At 46.2% G+C, this 19,159-nt stretch overlaps 1 protein-coding gene across 1 annotated transcript; it reads right to left on the bottom strand.

The window, feature by feature from the left end:
- Positions 1-7,099: 7,099 nt before the first annotated feature.
- LOC146072989 (uncharacterized) lies at positions 7,100-8,890 on the bottom strand. Its single transcript, XM_083180159.1, has 2 exons — positions 8,258-8,890; positions 7,100-7,209 (listed from the first exon to the last, which is right to left on the bottom strand). The coding sequence occupies exons 1-2, from the start codon at positions 8,460-8,462 to the stop codon at positions 7,100-7,102; spliced, it is 315 nt and encodes a 104-aa protein (XP_083036285.1). The 5' UTR covers positions 8,463-8,890.
- Between the last annotated feature and the right edge of the window lie 10,269 nt (positions 8,891-19,159).

Below are 19,159 nucleotides of genomic sequence, written 5' to 3'. Positions count from 1 at the left end.
AATTGGCTATCATCAAATGAGGGCTTATGACCAATCAATGAGCATAATTCAATTAGGCATGGGGGGTAGCCATTGCTTTTGCATCTAGGGGTGCCCTACCCTCTCCCTGTGATATGAGATGCCAATTTCATAGGGTGTGAATCCACTGATCACAATCCCTGGTTTCAGTCCAGGCAGCAGCGAGGTTGTGCTAGGGATCACGGCAGGGTCACTGCAACCAGTTCAGCGCTGGATCTCAACTACCAAAGTGTGGAGAGCAGGAGGGAAGGGGTGGAGATTGGGCCAGCAGACATCTTCTGCATTGCATTGTGGGTAATGTCCATGATGCTGGCTGCTGTCAGGACATTACAACTCTCTGATGCAGCTGGAGGTGAGCATTGCCTGTAGAGCATCACCATGGCCCGTAAAAAAGCCCATACAGTTTGTATGGGCAGGAGAAAATAGTCGTACCGAGTCTGCTTGCTCCATTTAAACAAACTGGAGTATCAGAATTAACAGATACCAGAAATGTGTTCTTGATATGCTTTCCCTTCATCATATCCTTGAGGCTCTCTACAGTGTGCAAGTGATATTTCCATGCCTCATTATTATCTCTATATTGTATTTGTGATATAAGTGATATATCCCCATGCTGCATTGTCATGTCAACATTGTGTCTCACCATCATCTTTTTCCGTGATATTTTTTTTCCTGTTTGCAGTTAAGTCAGTCTATATTCACTTTTATCTTTACCGGAGATGGGCTAACACTATATCACCCATCCGCCCCAAGCAGGCATCGGCACGCCTGTGTTCACAGGGAAAAGACCAGCATTTGTATAGGCTCAGAAAATGTGAAATCACTGCACTTCCAGTTAGGCTGCATTTATAACAAGTCTATATTTATTTATTTATTTATTCCACATATAGACATTTTCTTGCTGTGAATGCTAAAGTTTGTGATGACCTAATGATGGGACTCATGTGTATGAAATGCTGCATTTTGAAACGTTCAATTATTTCCTTGACATTCGTTATAAAGGACAAATGTTTTTTTTCTCTCCTGAATGTCAACCTGCAAAAACATGCATTAAGCTTTCACCTTGTCATTTAATACCTAATAGAATTAATGCAGGGTGCCAGTTAGTCCTGACAATGATTAGCAAAGGATGTCATGACATCACAGAGTAAAAGCCACTTTATATCTCACCATCATAATCTGCTGTGATTGCGCCCTAGCAGGATTAATAGACAAAGAGGTCAGTAAGGCAAGAAAATAGAGCATATTTGCTCCTGGACGAACCATGTTGCAATGCAAGAAATGCATTTATTTATTTATTCTTTATGCTGGGAAAATACTGCCCGCTTCTGCATATACAGATGGAGCCGGCCTTGTCTTTGCAGGGGATGGTGGCAGAATCGCCAGCTGCCATCCCCCGCCAGCCGCCATCTGCTCTGCGAAAGGGGACGCACACGCACGAGATGTGCGTGCGCCCCCTTCAGACGGCGCTTCCACCGGGGTCCCCACCGCCTCCCCACTCCCCCCCGCCGCCTCCCCTAACCCTGTCCGTCTCCCTGAAGCGGAGACGGACAGGGTTCCCGTCGCCCCGCCGCCCGGAAACTGAGACCGCGTGCGTGTGAGACGCACGCGCGTCTCAGTCAGATGGAGCGCCTCACTGCTGGCGGATCACCAGCGGAGACAGTCTGGCAATTCGCCAGCAAGAGGGAGCCCGGCTCCATCTGTATAGCATACTTACTGACTTTCATTCTCTCCCCGCCAGGAGGGGCGGGAATTGGCTGAAGTCAGCAAATCCCACCCCCATTCCACTCAATTTGCAGGTCTGCAGATTGGGGAGAGGCTAAAATGAAATTACATGAGTCATGTTATTTAAACCCTGCCCCTATGTCGCGGACCCGCAATGTCCAAGACTTGCTGCTATGGATAAGGGGGTGCGGGGGCTGCGGAGGAAACCGGGACACTTGCCTACCTCCCTGGGGGGCTGGGAGGGGGACCCAATTTTTGGGAGCATCCCGGCCATTCCGGGAGGGTAGGCAAGTATGATGTATAGTAGTACACATATAGGAGATATATTTGCACTGCAATTTAGAGATGAGCTGGTACAAGCCCATTCCCACTTGCCTGTTCTCACATTGGGAGAGAATCAGACCTGATCACATGGGCGCATATTTGCATGGCCAGTGTTCAGTTAAGACACTACCCTACTAGAGTGAAATCCCGCCTTGCTAATTAATGTGCTCACTATGTAAATGGTTGTGTATGGCTACACAAATATGTCTGAAACCCATCATACCATGCTCACCATTTAATGTTTACACTGGGCACTGGCCAGTCATTGCAGGCAAGTGTAGCCCTGGACTTACTTGGCGGTGTGATGAAAAAAGGCATATCCGGCCTGGAGCTGATGTCATTTGGTTCTGCCGAGACTTTTTAGTAGAACACTGAAGTCACAATGTTTGGTTGGCTGGATTTGGGTTATTTAGCTATTCTTTAGTCACCTACTTAAAAGATGGCACCCTCGGATGATCTATGGAGGTTGGATGTGTGGGGTATTGAAAAATTGGTGGTATATAACATTGCACGGTTTCACACCACTGATGGTTCTTCTTATGTTGTCCATCAATGGCATCCATAGATGGAAACACACTGATTCCCATCCTTACTGAGCAGCACCGTAATGTGAAGGAAAGTGCTTGGAGAATCCTGCTGTGTATGCCTCTGTTGCTACTATAGACCAGTCTATACATTGATAGAAATTCAGAGGTGTGATTCTCTGACAGAGGCTGCTTCAACATCCCAATGACAGTATAGGAAACTGTGAACACTGCATTGGGGGTTGAATCTTCCAGCAGAAGATCACATTGGAGATTTCATTAACACCCCATTGGGTAAATACAACTATGCCCCCCCCCCCCTGCACCACCTGCCGAGTCTGACCCAGCACCCAGGGCACGCACCCTGCTTGCAGTACAGTGCTATAAATTGTTTGCAGTAGAAGGCTCAGACTGAAATGCGTATGCGCAGATCTCCAAAAAATGGAATGGCAGCCATGGCGGGGTAAATATAAAAAAATGGTTTCAGCGTGTGCAGTATGGACCCCCTGGACTCAGGGTCCCCACACACACTGCACCCATTATACATACAGTACACCACTGTTCCCTACCCTAAACACACTATGGCAGGCATGTCCAAAGTCAGGCCCGGGGGCCAATTGCGGCCCGTGCTGTAATTTCAAGCGGCCCGCAGCCCCCAGCTGGAAGCGGGCAGAGCATCAAATGCGGGAAGCACAGCACAGGACGCTAAAGGTGGGGCCCCGGCGAGCGTGCCTTTACCTTGTTGTCTGCTGCAGTGAGGAGGTGCCGGCCGCCACAGTCAGATGTGTTTGGCGTCCTACCCCTGCTGCTGCAATCGTATATCACCCTACTCCACAATCACAGTGACAACAGTGTTTGGAGAGGGGGGCAGCAAGGGGGAAGCTTGCTCCCGTAACATGCAGAGAGGAGGACGGCAGCAGCGGAAGCCCAAGCTTCTCCTGTCCTTGCAGTGCCTGCTTTGCCTCTCCTTCCTCTGGCGCACACAAGGGGCTGGGAAACATACAGAGAAGGGAGGGGGCAGAGTGGGGGACATACTGTGAAGCAGGGTCAGGCTGGGGTACATACAGTGAATGGGGGCAGAGTGGGATACATAGTGAATGGGAGTCATACAGTGAAGGAGGGTCAGGCTTGGGGACATACAATAAATGGAGGCACTGATGGACATTAAGAGAAGGGGGCAGGCTGGGGGACATAGTGAATGGGTGCAGAGTGGGGACATACAGTAAATGGGGGCAGGCTGGGGGAAATACAGTGAAGGGGCAGGCTAGGTAACATTGAGTGAATGGGGGCAGAGTGGGGGACCATTCTGATGTGATTAATGATTCAAAGAATGTCAGGCTGAATGGTCGCCCCCCACACATTTACACTTCACCAAATCTGGCCCTCGTCGCAAAAAGTTTGGACACCCCTGCACTATGGGGCAGATGTATTAAGCCTTAACAAGAGATAAATGCAAGTGTGATAAGAGGAGATAAACATCCAGCCAATCACCTGCTAACTGTCATGTTACAGGCTGTGTTTGAAAAAAGTCAGTAAGGAGCTGATTGGCTGGACGTTTATCTCTCCTTATCACCCTTGCATTTATCTCTTGTTAAGGCTTAATACATCTGCCCCTATGTGTGCAGGATGAATGTTATGCTTAGCCAGTGACTTCTTGTGAATGGTGAAGATGAAGATAAATTTCCCTGTGCAGGACTTGACTACCATTAAATTTATATCAAGTGATATCAATTGCAATGCTCCAAATATGAGAGGCACCAAAGTATGGGTTGAGGGGCGCAGTGCAGCTGCCATCTACAGTTAATATGGGCATTGTCAGGAGGGTGATAATACCATTCATCAATTTAAGGGTGTCAAAAGGACATTTCCCCCTGTGTACATTGTATATATTATACATACATGTTGGCATTAACCATAATGACATCTGTTATAACAATACTGAGGCAATGCGACATTGTTGAAACATAGTTGCCTACCCTCCTGCATTCTGCAGGAGACTCCCTGAAGTAGCAGCAATCTCCCTCATTAACCTAGCAATCTCCATCATTTCACCTAGCCCATATTACGCTGTTACATTTTTTGGCGAAAAAAGGAATGAGAGACAGATACATTTATATTGAAACAGCTGCACCATTTCCCAGCACTTTAGCAAGTGTACTATCTCTTACTAACTGCTTTGGGGCTCATCTACATTTTGGCTATAAGTCATTTTTAAATATTCTTCTCATATGTAGCAGTACACAGCCATGCTTCTAGGTGCCACGTTCACAATCTCTTTTTAAAATCTCTCCATATATGAAACTAGACATGCCCTTTGGGTGGAGCATGACACGCCCCCTCAATGGGGTGCGGTGCAAAATTATACTACCAACTATAATCTCCCTTAAACTAGTTTTCAAAAGTAGGCAAGTATGTGTTGAAATGTCATCAATGTGTTTTTAGTCTAGTTGTAACATAAATCTAATACTATTAACAATCATATCCATAATAGAAGTGTTGACATTATGACAATGTCGATATGTCTGATGTCGACTTTCTTTAAATGTCAAGATTTTGCAGGTGTCGACATCAATGATGTTGTCATTTTAACCATGTCACATCAATGTCAACCCTATGCTATTGAAATTGTCGTACTTGTTTAGTTTCACGGCGGCAGCATGGCCACACGCTACTTCCGGGTTCGGCGCTGGTCAAACTTTCTAAAATAAACTAAGTTGATTTTTGATAGCGTTGCGAGCGTAGAGAGCCACCGAGCCCGTAGCGAGCCCTGCAAGGGAACTAAACAAGTACATTAGTAGCTACCTCACTGCCCTAGAGCCCAAGTATTGTTTTGAAAGTTATTTGAGAATATTATTGGTAACTTCCAACTTCCTTTTTATTACATTTGGTGAGGTGTATGTCTAAACAGTAAAAGAAAGATCTGGAGGGTGAGTTGAGTGGCTGCAAGATTGATTGAGGTTTAAATCGGGCGTGTCTGGGTGTAGTCGCATTATTTTAATTTGTCACAAGCTATACACTTTTTCACACTCACACACACGTGTCCCAAAGACTCTACATACTGTCATTTAGGCAGGGTCGGTGCCACCACTAGGCAGCTTTAGGCATTTGCCTAGGGCGCCGGCCACTGGAGGGCGGTAGTGAGCTTCTGGAGGAGCAGCAGCAGCAAAGCTCCCACCAGGAGAGCAGGAAGAAGGAAGCAGCTGCCCACCCAAGTACTATTCAGCAGGGAGCAGCAGGTAAGCCGAACCCCTGCCCCCACTGGAGCCCACCCATGGATCAGTGCTGGCATCCGCTGCCGGCCCACACCCCCCGCTGATCGTCAGTGGCAATCTGCCCCAACCCCCCCCGCATATGCTGTTCCCTCCAGGAGGGGGCAGGAAGGGTGCAGGCAGGGGGAAGTAGCAGGGGAACACCCATCTTTTATGGGCATCCCCATAAAAAGGCTGGGCGTTCTCCTGCTAACATAGATGTGTCGATGCCTGCTTGGATCGGGTGGCTGACATCAAATGAAATCAGTGCCCGCCCAGAAATCGGAGAACAGCGTGTAAATGGAAAGTAGTCCAGACTCACTTTTCATTACGAATGGCAGAAAAATCATTCGATGGTGAGCAACCATCAAATGATTTTTCGTCCGCACAGCTGCATGCGAGGGGGTGTGTTATCGTGGGGGGGCGGGGGTTCAGCCGAGCATGGTGGGTGGAGTTTACCTGCTCACTAGGCTGCAATTACACACAGCCTAGCGAACAGGTCTGAATCAGGCCCAATGTACAGTATGTTAACCTTTATCTAAAATATAGTGTTATAAACATTAGCCAATTATATACTTTGCTGGTAAAACAAACAGTTGTTGATGGTTCCATCTTCTTCTTTTCTCCATATTAAACTGGAAAGAACTTGGGCCCTTATTCTGATCGGTGCGGACTTTCCCGAATTCTTTCGGTGCGGTCCGCACGCCACGCTGTGCGGCGGCGTGCGGGCTTCGTCCGTAGAAACGCCCACGTGTCCTCCGCATTCGGACGGACTCACTCTTTAAGAACAGGGCGTGTGTACGGACGACATACAAACCGTGCGTGTGCGGTGGAAACGTACAGATTCTTGCACGGTCTTCCCGCACAAGCACGGTCTTACCGCGTCAGAACGTACGGGAAGCTGTCCGTACGCCCCGATGCGGAGTATTTACGCTCAATCCCACACTTTTTTACTGAGTACACACAGCGATCACATGACCCACTTAGGCAATTAGCCAACCTCCTGAAAAAGGGATTGTTATCAATTTCAATCAATTAAATGCTCATCTATACTGACCCACATTCCTACTACATTCATGACACACATTAACCCTTACAGCATGTGACCCTAACATACATCTAGATACACTATGTACATTTTGCTTCTTTTAAAGATTTAAAACAAGTTACACATATACTTTAGCATGTTAGAAAAAAACACTGACAACTTTGAACTTTAAATAACGATTTAATCAAAAATAACTGGCCCCAACCAACAAATTAAAATTCCCCATCAATTATGCGGTCCATCTCCATAATGATTTGGCTCATCAGGCCTCTGAGTCTAAGGAGGGCCCCACGGCGACCCTCCTCTGCTTGGGCAGGCTCATCTGTGGAGGAAATTCAAAATCCAAAATGACTAATGATATTCATGCATACATTTAACATAGTCAAACCTACTTTTTAAACATGCATTGTGACAGGTGTGTATATATATATATATATTTTTTATATATATATATATATATATATATATATATACACACACATATCTAACTATATATATGAGACATACACCTATACATACATGCATACATACTACATGGAAAGCCTGATTTTGGCCCTCTACACTTTACTCTGTCGAACACCTCACAGTCATACTGCTCCTTCTCAATCCAAACCCACCCATGACTAAGCTCTGAGAAGCATGTCACGCGCTGCACCAATCACAATTCGGCAAACAAAGTTCAGTGTCTCTTATATGATGGAGCCTGCCAGGGGAGTTACACAACTCTCAGGAATGCTCAGTACATTTGTGCAATCAAGCATGGCTTGCCTGCTGATGGTGTGCTCCAGAAATCATTGTCAGAATGCCAGTTAGGGGAAGCTGCAGCACTAACCCACTCACATGCTCAAAAGCATTACTAAGACCAAATACACACACAATTATGGTGCAAAACATACATGCAGGCCGCAGGGGGTGGTTAGCTAGAGGAGGGCCCAGGGGCACTGACCACTTGTTACTCCAGTCTAAGCCACGCCTGTCCATACTCCATTTATGCCATACTGAATCTAGTTTACAAAGATCATTCACCAGTAAACTCTACTCACCCTATATGAGGCTACAGATTGTAGGCAAGCAGCAGGGACATGAAACACTTACATTAGCAAGTCATCCCTTTCTTCCAGGATACAGATTAACTACACAGGTTCAGTGGCACTTAAAATCGAGATGAAAGACATCCTCACAACCTGTGTCATTAATATGTGTCCTGGCTGAAAGGGATGGTTTGCCCACCCTATCTAACCCCAAAGTGTGTCTGTTGCTATCCCGTTTGTTTTGTCATTTTATAGTATTGTTAAAATCAATTGAATCACCAGTGCTACATAGCAAATAGTACATGCCAAACGGATAAATAAATCCTTATGTATACATACCAATTCCGGCCGCCTGGACAACCTCATCGGCCTCCACCTCCTCCTCAGGGGCCTCCAATGCGTCATCCTCGTCCTGGATGACGTCCTCCACGGGTGGCAGTGCCTCCACAGCCCACCCCTCGTCATCGTCAATTTCCTGGGCCCCCTCCTCCGGCCTCCCTTCCTGCGGCTGGTCCTCCAGGGCCACCGCTGCCTCCTCCTCCATTTCCTGCGCCCCCTCCTCCGGGCTCCCTTCCTGGGGCAGGTCCTCGAGGGCCACCTCTGCCTCCTCCCGGGCCTGTCTTGCGCGAGCACGTGCTGTGTATGTGAAAAATCAAAAAAGTGGCAATTAGTGGTAATTACTATTAAGCCTTATCAAGCTATAAATGCAAAGGTTAGAAGTACAGATAATTGTACAGGCAAACAGCTCCTTAGTGGCCTTTACAAAACACAGCCTGTAACATGGCAGGTATGCTGTGACATTTGGGCCATTGTAAGCATCACAAGCATTAATCCTCCCCAATAACATATTTTATGACCATTACAGGGTGTCAAACAGGAAGTAGCACTCATATATTGTATGCCATGTTTAACTCATGGATCAGGCAGGTTACCTTATTGGTTGAAAAATGGTCATGTCAGCAATATTGTACAATTGGGCATTTAATGGGTAAACACTTACATCGAGCAATGCTGGCTCGTATTTGCTGGAGCTTCTCAGGCTGGCGCCGCCTGAGATCAGACCATTGCCGCTCCAGCTGTGCGATGGTCCTGCGCACCTGGGTGCGCGCGAATATGCGCCTGCGGGCCGATGCATATGCCTGGCGCTTCTGCCGGTTTGTAATAAAAGGGCCGGCACGCCCCAGCCTGGTCTCCATAACGGAGACCAGAGTTCGCAGCTCCGCGGAAGAGAATGGGGCTGCTTCCCATAGGCCGCCATCTTAGCAATGGCACAAATCAAACAATCATGTGCTGTCATTGGTTGATCAGAGTGATATTTGGTATTAACTTTATTGTTCATTTTTACACTAACAGCGTGTATGCGCCAGACCAGACGGCTAACCCATTGCATCGCACACCCATCCTAAACAGACAGTGTAAAATAAGATGGAAACACATTATATATAATCGATACCATCCACCAAACATGGGCAGAAGCACCAGGTGAAATAGTCTGCATCAGTAGACACTTACACCTAACTCCACAAGGTTCTAAACAGCTATTTTATAATGAAAGCTATGCAGCAGAAACATAGCAAATAGTGGCAGAGCTTTTACAAAAATTAGGCCATGTTGCCATGTGTACACTTACCTTCTACTGGCCCCTACTACAGAGGTGGAATGAAAAGTAGCTAGCATCCAACCTGAATTTGGAGTGCTTTCACATGTGATTTGGATGCTAGCACTGATTACTTGTGGCTAAGTGGTGGACTGGATTGACATATGGAATGGGTTGTTTCAGTTGTACTACATACCAAACAAGTGCACAGTACAGATGTACATTCAAATATACAGTTCATGTGTGACCTCTGTTTTATTTTGTAATTGGTGTTGGAATCTGCATTTAGCTACTAAATCTGACTTATTCAGTTTTCCTGGTTTTTGAGAAATATTTTTCCACCCCAAGGGGCGTCCCGTATGCGCCGCACGGTTGACGCTGGCGTACGGAACGCGGCCGTACGGAACGCAGGTTGCAGCTGATTAACGCCAATTACAGAAATAGTATTTAAAGTGGTCCTAGAAAGGCAAACAGTTGTTGCAAACATGGCTGGCTCAGAGTCTGAGGAAGAACAGGTGGTGCAGAACCTCTTGGCCCGCATGGAGTCCAACACCACCTATGTCCCCCTCAACCCAGAGCAGCCAGATGGGCCATCCACATCTGGCCAAGCTGCAGCTGGCCCATCCTCAGCATCAGAAGAATCATTGGGAACACAGCAGGTGGCTTCCCAACAGAGTAGCCAGGCCAGCACTTCAAGTACAGCAACCGGTGGCCGTGCCCGTGGCCGTGCCCGTGGCCGTGTCCGCAGTCGGGCAACAGAGGAACCAACCACAAGAAACATGGCATATGAACCGCAGGAGCTTGACATCCTGGTGACCCGGGCACGTGATTTGATAGAGTGCCCAGCGGTAAAGTTGACACACACAAGGAGATGGAAGATCTGGGAGGAGATAACGGCGGAGATTAATGCAGTGGCTCCACAAGTTCGTGAGACAGAGCACGTTAAGAAGAGGCAAGTACATGTGTTTAACATTTGAGCAGTCCAAGTCCAGTAATGTTTACATTCAATATTAGATGGAGTTGGTCAATGGGTGGTCACGTTGCTTGGAGGCACAGAACTGTTTGCCATGATATTGATTTGATAGTTATTGTAGGGTGACTGTGGTTATATCCTCTAAGGGTTGTTTTTAAAAAATAATATATTTTAAGTTTGGTGTCAGGAGGCACATGTTGTATTATGTTTCACATTGCAATGGGTGCTACAGCAAACATGAGGAGTGACATGTATTAATATGTACACTTTGATTGCAGGTGGCACGACTTTAAAGGCAACCTCAAGAAGAAATTGACCGAGCGGTGGCAACACAGCCACACCTCTGGGGCTGGCCCCATGCCTGCCAAGCTGAAGCTCACCCCCCTGGAAGAGATTGCACAGTGCTGCATAGCAGTGGAGGAGGTCCGGGGGGTGAGCACCATAGACAGCGAGTCCCCAGCGGAAGTGATGGCTTCTACGCTTGAAGGTAATTATTTGCCAGGCCATAAGTAGATGTTTTGAATTTTGCATGGAATGTGTGGTAATTGGTATTTTCTCCTTCAACAGCATCCCCACCGCTTGGTCAAGAATCTCTTGAGGAGGTTGTGGAGTCTGTGCCACCTGGCCCCAGTAGCAGGCCCGTGCAGCAGCAGCCGCCAATGTCCGCGGCTGAATTGTCCACGTGGGGCCGTATGCTAGACAGTATTGTGCAGCAGGGAGACTCGGCATTCGAGCGGGTGCGTAGGGCCGAGGAGGTGCTGCAGGGTTTGACCACCAGCCAGCAGAGTATCGCTGGGAGCCTGCAGGCTATGGCTGTCACCCAGCAATCCATTGCTGCTAGCCTGCAGGTGCTGGCTGATCAAGCCCTGCGGCAAAATGACCTCCTCCTCCGCCATAATGAGCTTATGGTGGAGCTAGTTAACAGCAATAGGGTCCTGATAGCATCCGTTTCGGGTGCTTTACCACCATCATCACTCCCTGCTGCCAGAGGGGGAAGAACATCCCCCCCCCTCCCCAGCATGTGCTCCACGTGACCCTCCATCTGAGCGTGGCCGTGGGCGAGGCCGAAGAGCTGCTGCACGTGGCAAGGAGCCTGCCAGGGGCAAACGTGCTCGCAAATGAACTTGTGTCCCCATTAATCTCCACCGTTATGTATTCCCAAATCTTCCATCGAGCTGTGTGTGTCAGCATCCGCTGTCAAATTCCGTGCCGAGGGTCACCACATTTTTTCCGCGGTTCAAATGTCATGTTTGGTTCCCCTGTTGCCCTGTTTGGCCTAGCATTACTGTGTGCTGTACTTGAAGTGTTGTTGCTGTACTTTTGTTGTGAAGCCACCTGATGTGTTCCTAATGATTCTGCTGTGGCTATTTTTTATATATTATTTAATTTTTGTCCTGTTATGGTACCATTTATTTTGTGATGGTTTAGCAAATATTTTCTTTGTTGATTTAATAAATGTTATTTTTGGCCCCAAAATGTCTGGATTAATTGATACATGCAGAAGTGACATGTGTATTAGTAATATGAAGCTGTGTTCATTATTTGCAGTGTAAAAGTGTGTGCAAACTGCAGCATATATGTGTGTGTTTAGTAATGGTCCATTTAAGGTGCATTGGTTTCAATTGAAGCAGTGAGAAGCGTGTAATTTACAAGTTATGAGTAAAGTAGGTGATTGTATTGTGTTCACCTGACATTGGTTGAGGTGCGTCCGTCCTGATTAGGCGTTCCGATTGCCTAGCGCATGACCGAGTGGTGTCCGCTAAGCAATAGTAGCCTTTTGGACACCGCACATTTCTTCCCTTTTTGTTCGCGTGCATTCGGTGTGCTGTCCGAATGCACGCCCACCAAAATAAGTGTACTCCCCCGTGTCCGCCCATGTTTCCGCCCAGTTTAGCCCATTTTGAAACTACGCCCCTGTGTCATTCCGCATGACGCCCATAACACACCCATATTGGCCGAGTGATTGCGGTGCACAGTTCTGTACGGTATTAGTGAGAACAAGTACGGAGACCATACGTGGCACATGCGCATTGCGTTCCCCACGCATGCGCAGACGGCTAAAAAACGCGATCCGAAAGAATTCGGGAAAGTACGCACCGATCAGAATAAGGGCCTTGGAGAAGAGAATGAAAACACTTGTATTATTGAAGAAGGAAAGTTTCATTTCTGTTCGGGTAATGATCACATAAAAAATGATCAGTTATTCATGTTCTGATTTTAAGACTACAAATAAAACCAAATAATGTGCAATTTTTTCCGGAATGTAATGTTTAATCATTAAGCTGAGTTGTAAAGCGGTATCATACTCAACTACTAAGTACATATGAATTGTAAAGTCAGGCTTTTTATGAGTCTGTGATAAATGTAAGAGGGACATTCTCAGGTCCCTATATTGCTACTTTCTACCACACGTGAATTATTACAGTATTTATTTTAGATCTTGAGCCCATTAGACGTTTGGTTTAGACTTGCACACATACTTCTCTGCCATAGGTAAGCATCATCTAATGTTTTTTTCTTTAGACCTAAATTAAATAATCTGTTTTATATGTGTATCCCAAGTTAAACATTTAAAATTTCACAATATGAATTCTGTATTTGTTTGGTCGAGTAAAGCCTACATTGTACTATGACTGTCTGTTGAACTGCAACAAGTAGACAGCTGGAAGCTTTGTAAAATGATGATCGGGAAGCTTACTAAGCAGTCATTTGTCAGGTGGCTTAGTACATGCATATCGCCATGGAGTAGCCTCCAAGTGATGAGGTCCAGATGATTCAAACGCAAACTGTTATTGTGTTTGCCATTTTCTGATCTTCCAAACCACCAACAGTTCAATCATACCCCTTTAACATTGCACTTATTACTGTCGGGTTGAGATGCAGTGTGAAACCACTAAAGTGAATAAACTGGGTTGAGCAACTTGGCAGTTCAACGTGGGTTAAAAGAAGGGCTTAACCCAAGTCACCCTATGTATAATGGGCTACCCAGTTTCAGTGTGAAAAGGTGTGATCTGGGTCGTACTTGGGATTTACGTATAATGGGCGACCCAGTTTCAGTGTGAAAAGGTGTGATCTGGGTCGCACTTGGGATTTACGATGTGAAGGCAGAATAACTAAATGGACGATAATATTGTGAAAAAACTTTTTTAAAGATGAATATTAAAATTTTAAGATAAATCGCAACTCGCTGATCGTCAGCCAATCATGAGCAGCTGGCTCCTGATTGGCAGTCAGTCTGCGAACCAGGATTGGCTCGCAGCTGGCTCCTAATGGGAAATGCCACCCTTACTGCATCACTGTCTCTGCATGGCTGTCTGCTTGGCCAGCAGCGCCAATCAGCTGGCTGCACTAATCAATACTTGTGCCACCCATTCTTGGGACTCCTGTTTCTGCAGAGCTATTATCCCCCCACCGACATTTCCATAGGCGTGCGCACATTAAGAGTTAGGGGTGCACAGGCACCCCCTAATGCTGTGCCCACCCTTATGAACACCTCCATGCCGCTAGCAACCACCAATACCTTTTACTAAAGACTTTTGCTTTTTAGAACTGTATTCTATTAAAAGAAGCACCCATCAATCAATTATGTATGTTTTACATTATTACTTCTACTAGACCATTGTCATATCACTACATACCGGCATCATCCATATATTTTTTATTTTACTTTATTTGCATGTACTGTTACACAGAGTAACTAGAAGATTAAAACAGAAATAGGTAGGAGATTATGTTGTGGCTGAGATATACTTTTTTTTATTGTAGCGAGTGCCAATAGTTGATGGGAGACATGCCTAATTGGTGCTAGACACACCCAATGGCGGTGTTAGACATGCTCAATAGGTGGTGCACCCCCTAATAAAATGTGCTGCGCACGCCTATGGACATTTCCCTATACCCCTCACAAACATTTTTCCTCTTGTACTGCCCCTCATCCTAGTCAGGGGCACCCCTGCCTATTTTGTCAGTTCTGGACCCCACAATTTCTGATGACAGCCCCATGTACGTGAAACTAATGATCAGCCCGCCTGATGCAGCTGCTCTCTGCAGGACATCCTGCATATACTCTACTATGTTGTTCTTAACTTTATATTTTGAAAATAGTTCAGTGTTTTCATGCACTGTTTTCTACACAGCAATTTATCACTTATGAATCTATCTGCATAATTGTATGTGATGACATGCATTTGCATTAAGAAATTAAGCATTTTAAAAAAAAAGTCATATGGTAGATATAGAAAGGAAAGTGATAGTGCAAACAACTTCTTAAAACCAAGGAGTTTAATAATACAATTGCACTTACAATAAAATGACAATTTCTCGGCTCCTGATTGGCCGCTAGGTGGGCAATAGAATCATTCAGTGGAGAGGCGCGGAAGATGAAAGATCTCTGCGCCTCTCAGTCCGTGAGCGGGTACCGGCGGCTGATGCGGTGGACTACGGTGGAGACAGAGAAGATGCCAGGATCTACGCCACAGGACCTGGTGAGTGGGCTTTCCTTCCACAGGTTCCCCCTATGGATTTCATCGGATCCTGAAGCCCTGGAGCCCCGGACTCTGAAGCCCTGGAGCCCCGGACTCTGAAGCCCTGGAGCCCCGGACTCTGAAGCCCTGGAGCCCCAGACTCTGAAGCCCTGAAACCCCGGACTCTGAAGCTCTGGAGCCCCGGACCCCCGACTCAGCTTCCCTGGAGCCCCGGATCCCGGGACCTACCTACGGGCTCGAGATAGGTAAGTATCAGTATGTGTGTGTGTGTAAGTTTTATTTTTCTGTGTTGTCAGTGTGTGTTTATTTAACTATTTTTTTTACTGTAGAACTACAAGTGCCAGCGGGCCCTTTAATGCCCCGCAGGCTGGGACTTGTGGTTCTCCATGTTCCAGCTTGCGGGGAGGCTTGCTGGGACTCATAGTTCCACAGTTAAAAACAATAATTTATTATTCTATTTTTTTTTACACTCAATCAGCCCGGTGGCCACCACACAGTGTCACCGGGGACAGCACCAGGCTTCAGCCTGGTCAGGTAAGTCCTGGAGGGGGGGGACCCCTTTATTGGGGGGTCCCCACTCCCCCAGGGCCCCTGGCCAGGCTGACTGGTCAGTAGGGTGATGTTTTAGCAGCGGGAACTTATATAATGAGTGTCCCCCAGCTGTGACATTACCCTGCTGGCTGGATTATCCTGGGGCTGGTTCTTAAAATACGGGGGACCCCTAGTCATTTTGTCCCCCGTATTTTGGAAACCAGCCCCGGACCTGGAGCCTGGGGCTGGTTGTAAAAAATCGGGGAACCCCTGTTTCGGCTGTGGGGGGGGGACCCCACGCTGATTTTTTATTTATTTATTTTTCAATTTTTTTTACACCTTGCAGCCTGCACGGATCTGACTGATCCGTTTAGACTGCCTACACTAATTCGTATTAGCGGCCGTATATACGGCCAGCTAATACTAATTAATTACGACATTGGAGGGTTACAAAGCAGTCGTATTTGACTGCTTTGTAAATTCCCCTCCGGAATATACGACGTATGCAGTCGTATTTATTCGTAGCAAGAATGCGAATACAATTTTTTGTATTCGTATTCTTAGTAAATTTCCCCCTATTTGGTGATATCAAATGATTATTTCATGTTTTTTTTTTTCTTTCACATATGGTTACTGTAAGAGCGCAATAACCGTGTATTACATATTTCACTTAGTTTTTTCTCTTTGAGCATGTTTGGATGCTTGCTTTGTATACATTTTTAGCTGCACTTATTTTTGGGACTATGGAAAAACCAGACCCGGACAAAACCCCGGACAGCTGGACTGGACATAAATCGGCAAACCAGAGCTTGTAGTCTCTGGTCCGGGAGGTGTCCCTTCCGGGGGGTGTCTTGTCCGGAGGGATGCTGGTGATAGCTTTCACCAGGGACGGGGAGATTACAGCCTCCCCGTGTGGTCTGGACCGTTCTGGTTTTTGCTACATGCCCGGACCATACAGAGAGGCTTTATTCTCCCCCTCCTCCTCGACCTGGTGACAGCTGTTATGTGGAGCCCCCTCCAGACAGGACACCCCAGGACGGAGCACCCCCGAAACGGACACTACTCCGTACTGCAGATTTTGATGTCCAATCCAAGGGTCCGGGGTCTTGTCTGGGTCTGGTTTTTATCCATACCCCTTATTTTTAAACTGTGCACTTATTCCAATACCTACCCATACTCATTTCTACACCATGCCATTATTTCCAGTTATACTACAGCATTGTTATTTTTACACCCTGAAGAGTAAAATAATTTTCTATAATGGTTATAGGGGAAACGTGAAGGTGTTGCAAATAGAAACCAATCTAATTATAGCTGCCCAAGGAAGCTGAAGCAGCTGACCTGTTACACCTTCAGTTACACACTAGATGAAAGTATGAGAACAGCAAATTGGAGGGACTCTTTCTTATAGGAAAAGAAAAATGATATCCCTGCTACATATGCAGATGCAGTACATTCCCACGGGGGCTTTGGAATACCCAATTATAAGGTCAGGAACATTCTGAGCCTCAATCAAATCATCAAGCCATCATGATGCTCATATTTTTCATTGATTTCCAGCTACTGTACTGCAGTAGTTGCATTACACACAGTGTATGCACAAAGGGCCTGAATGCAGATTAGCAAAAATAGCTATTCTGCATTTTTTTGCGGGTCTGCATATGTGCAGGGCAGCCGAGAGGGGGGGGGGGGGGGCGGAGCGGGAGCGGGTACTAATTACCCGGGCCCAGGGTTGCTGGAGGGACCGACCCCTCCCTTCCCCCTCCGTCCCTCCCGGATAGCAACAGCAGCACACACTTCTACAGCATGTGCTGTGCTGACAGCAGGCTCAGCATGAGTGTCTCACTGACAGCGTGAGGGGTCATGCTGAGCCTGCTGTCAGCACAGCACTTGCTGTAGGTGTGTGCTGCTGCTGATATTACAGTTTTTAGAGATTTCTTTCTCCTTCCACTAAACATTTTGGGGGGGGGGCTAAGTGCTGGAGGTGCCCACACCCCCCCCACTTAGGCCACCCCCCCCCCCCCCGGGGCCCGGCATTCCTCTCGGCTGCCCTGCATATGTGCGAATGCTGGAGTGCGACTGGGTGGATGTGTGCTCCGGACAAAGCAGGTGTGTTCTGACCATTTGCCCAGGCAACTTTGTGAAGTCCCACACATCTGCAATGACCAGAAACAAGGCCACCCTTCGTCTGGTTTTGCAGCTGGGCTGCATACCAAGGGGCTATTGGTTATAGGCAACACTGTATAGTTATGCACTTGAATAGTAGCAATACATATATTAAAGATGCACCCCATAACAACCATTAAGATTATATCTATTCTCTTCTAGTACAGGCCTGACTCTAAAGGATGTTGTGAAACTACACATTCCAGCATGCTTTGCCACAGTTCTAGCATTCTATAATAGCAAAACTGTGGATCTACTTGCTGCGTTATGTGGTTTCACAAAAGCTGGAGAGCTACATGTTGGTCAGGACTGTTCAAGAAGACGCTAAATAAAAAAGGAGTAGAATCTGATTGGTCGATATCGACAACATACCATCTTCAATAGAACTCCCATCTTAGTAAATTTACCACTTAAAGTTCTATTGGGAGGGCTATATAAATAACATTATTGTAGTTATTATTATTGTTTTATTACATCATATATCTTTTACCTGTCCTTTCTGCAAAAGACCCAGTTCTGAGAATTCATATGCCTGTGAAGTGTGAATTAATATCATTTATTGATTAGTGTATTGTCCTATGCATAGTAAAACATTAAAATTACAATCTGGTTAATGTGCTGTACATCAAAATCTCAGCTCTCATTTAATGCAAATGGAAGATAACAAATAGAGAGTTTCTGCAGGAAACAATTTTATCAGTAATGCTCAGCAGGTGGGAGGAAATTCCTGCTAATAACAATTAATCAGATGAAGAATCTGCCAATTATTAAATTAGATTAAACCTGTGGTGGCTTGGAAGTCTCTGATTCACTGTGAAGAAGTGGTGGGGTGTATACTTACATGAGTCACAGGCTGCACAAGAATGTGGCATGTAAGTACAGAAGCTAACATTGCCCAAGGTCATTCTCAGGGCACCATGCTTTGTACTGCAGCCAGCCACAGACCAGTCACTAGCTCTAATTACTACAGGATTTCATTACCAAATAACTGTTTTGCCTATTACCAGATAGACACAAATGATCTTTAATCTTCAAAAGAACAGGAAAAACAACATTAATAGGTTTACAGCCAGAAAGTGTAAAGGTGACAAATCATTAATAAGTAGGTCATTTATTAATTCATGAAGGAAAGGGTACTCATCCCGAAACAATGAGAACTATTATCTGTATTTGCCAGTGCAGATGCCTCATATGGGTTATTGTCATTAACATTTAACTAGCGCTAACATGCCCGCAGTGCCAAACATCTGTGATCAAGCACAATAATAAAACAAGACTGAGTATTAATAGACCGTTAAAAAGTGAGAGGAACCTGATCACATGTTTACAATTAGGGCGAGATGTGCTTGGGGGGAGATTCTGTAAAGCAAGAATGCGGTAAAAACCCTGTTATCAGGGTTTTTACCACATTTTGATATGCAGCAAAACCCGCACGGCGGGTTTTCGCTGCAAGGGGTATCGCCAGCAAGAGCTGGCGATACTCCATAGAA

The sequence above is a fragment of the Crinia signifera genome, chromosome 4 (assembly GCF_055691185.1).
Source record: "Crinia signifera chromosome 4, ASM5569118v1, whole genome shotgun sequence".
Taxonomy (NCBI): domain Eukaryota; kingdom Metazoa; phylum Chordata; class Amphibia; order Anura; family Myobatrachidae; genus Crinia; species Crinia signifera.
This window is presented reverse-complemented; position numbering and strand designations above follow the sequence as displayed.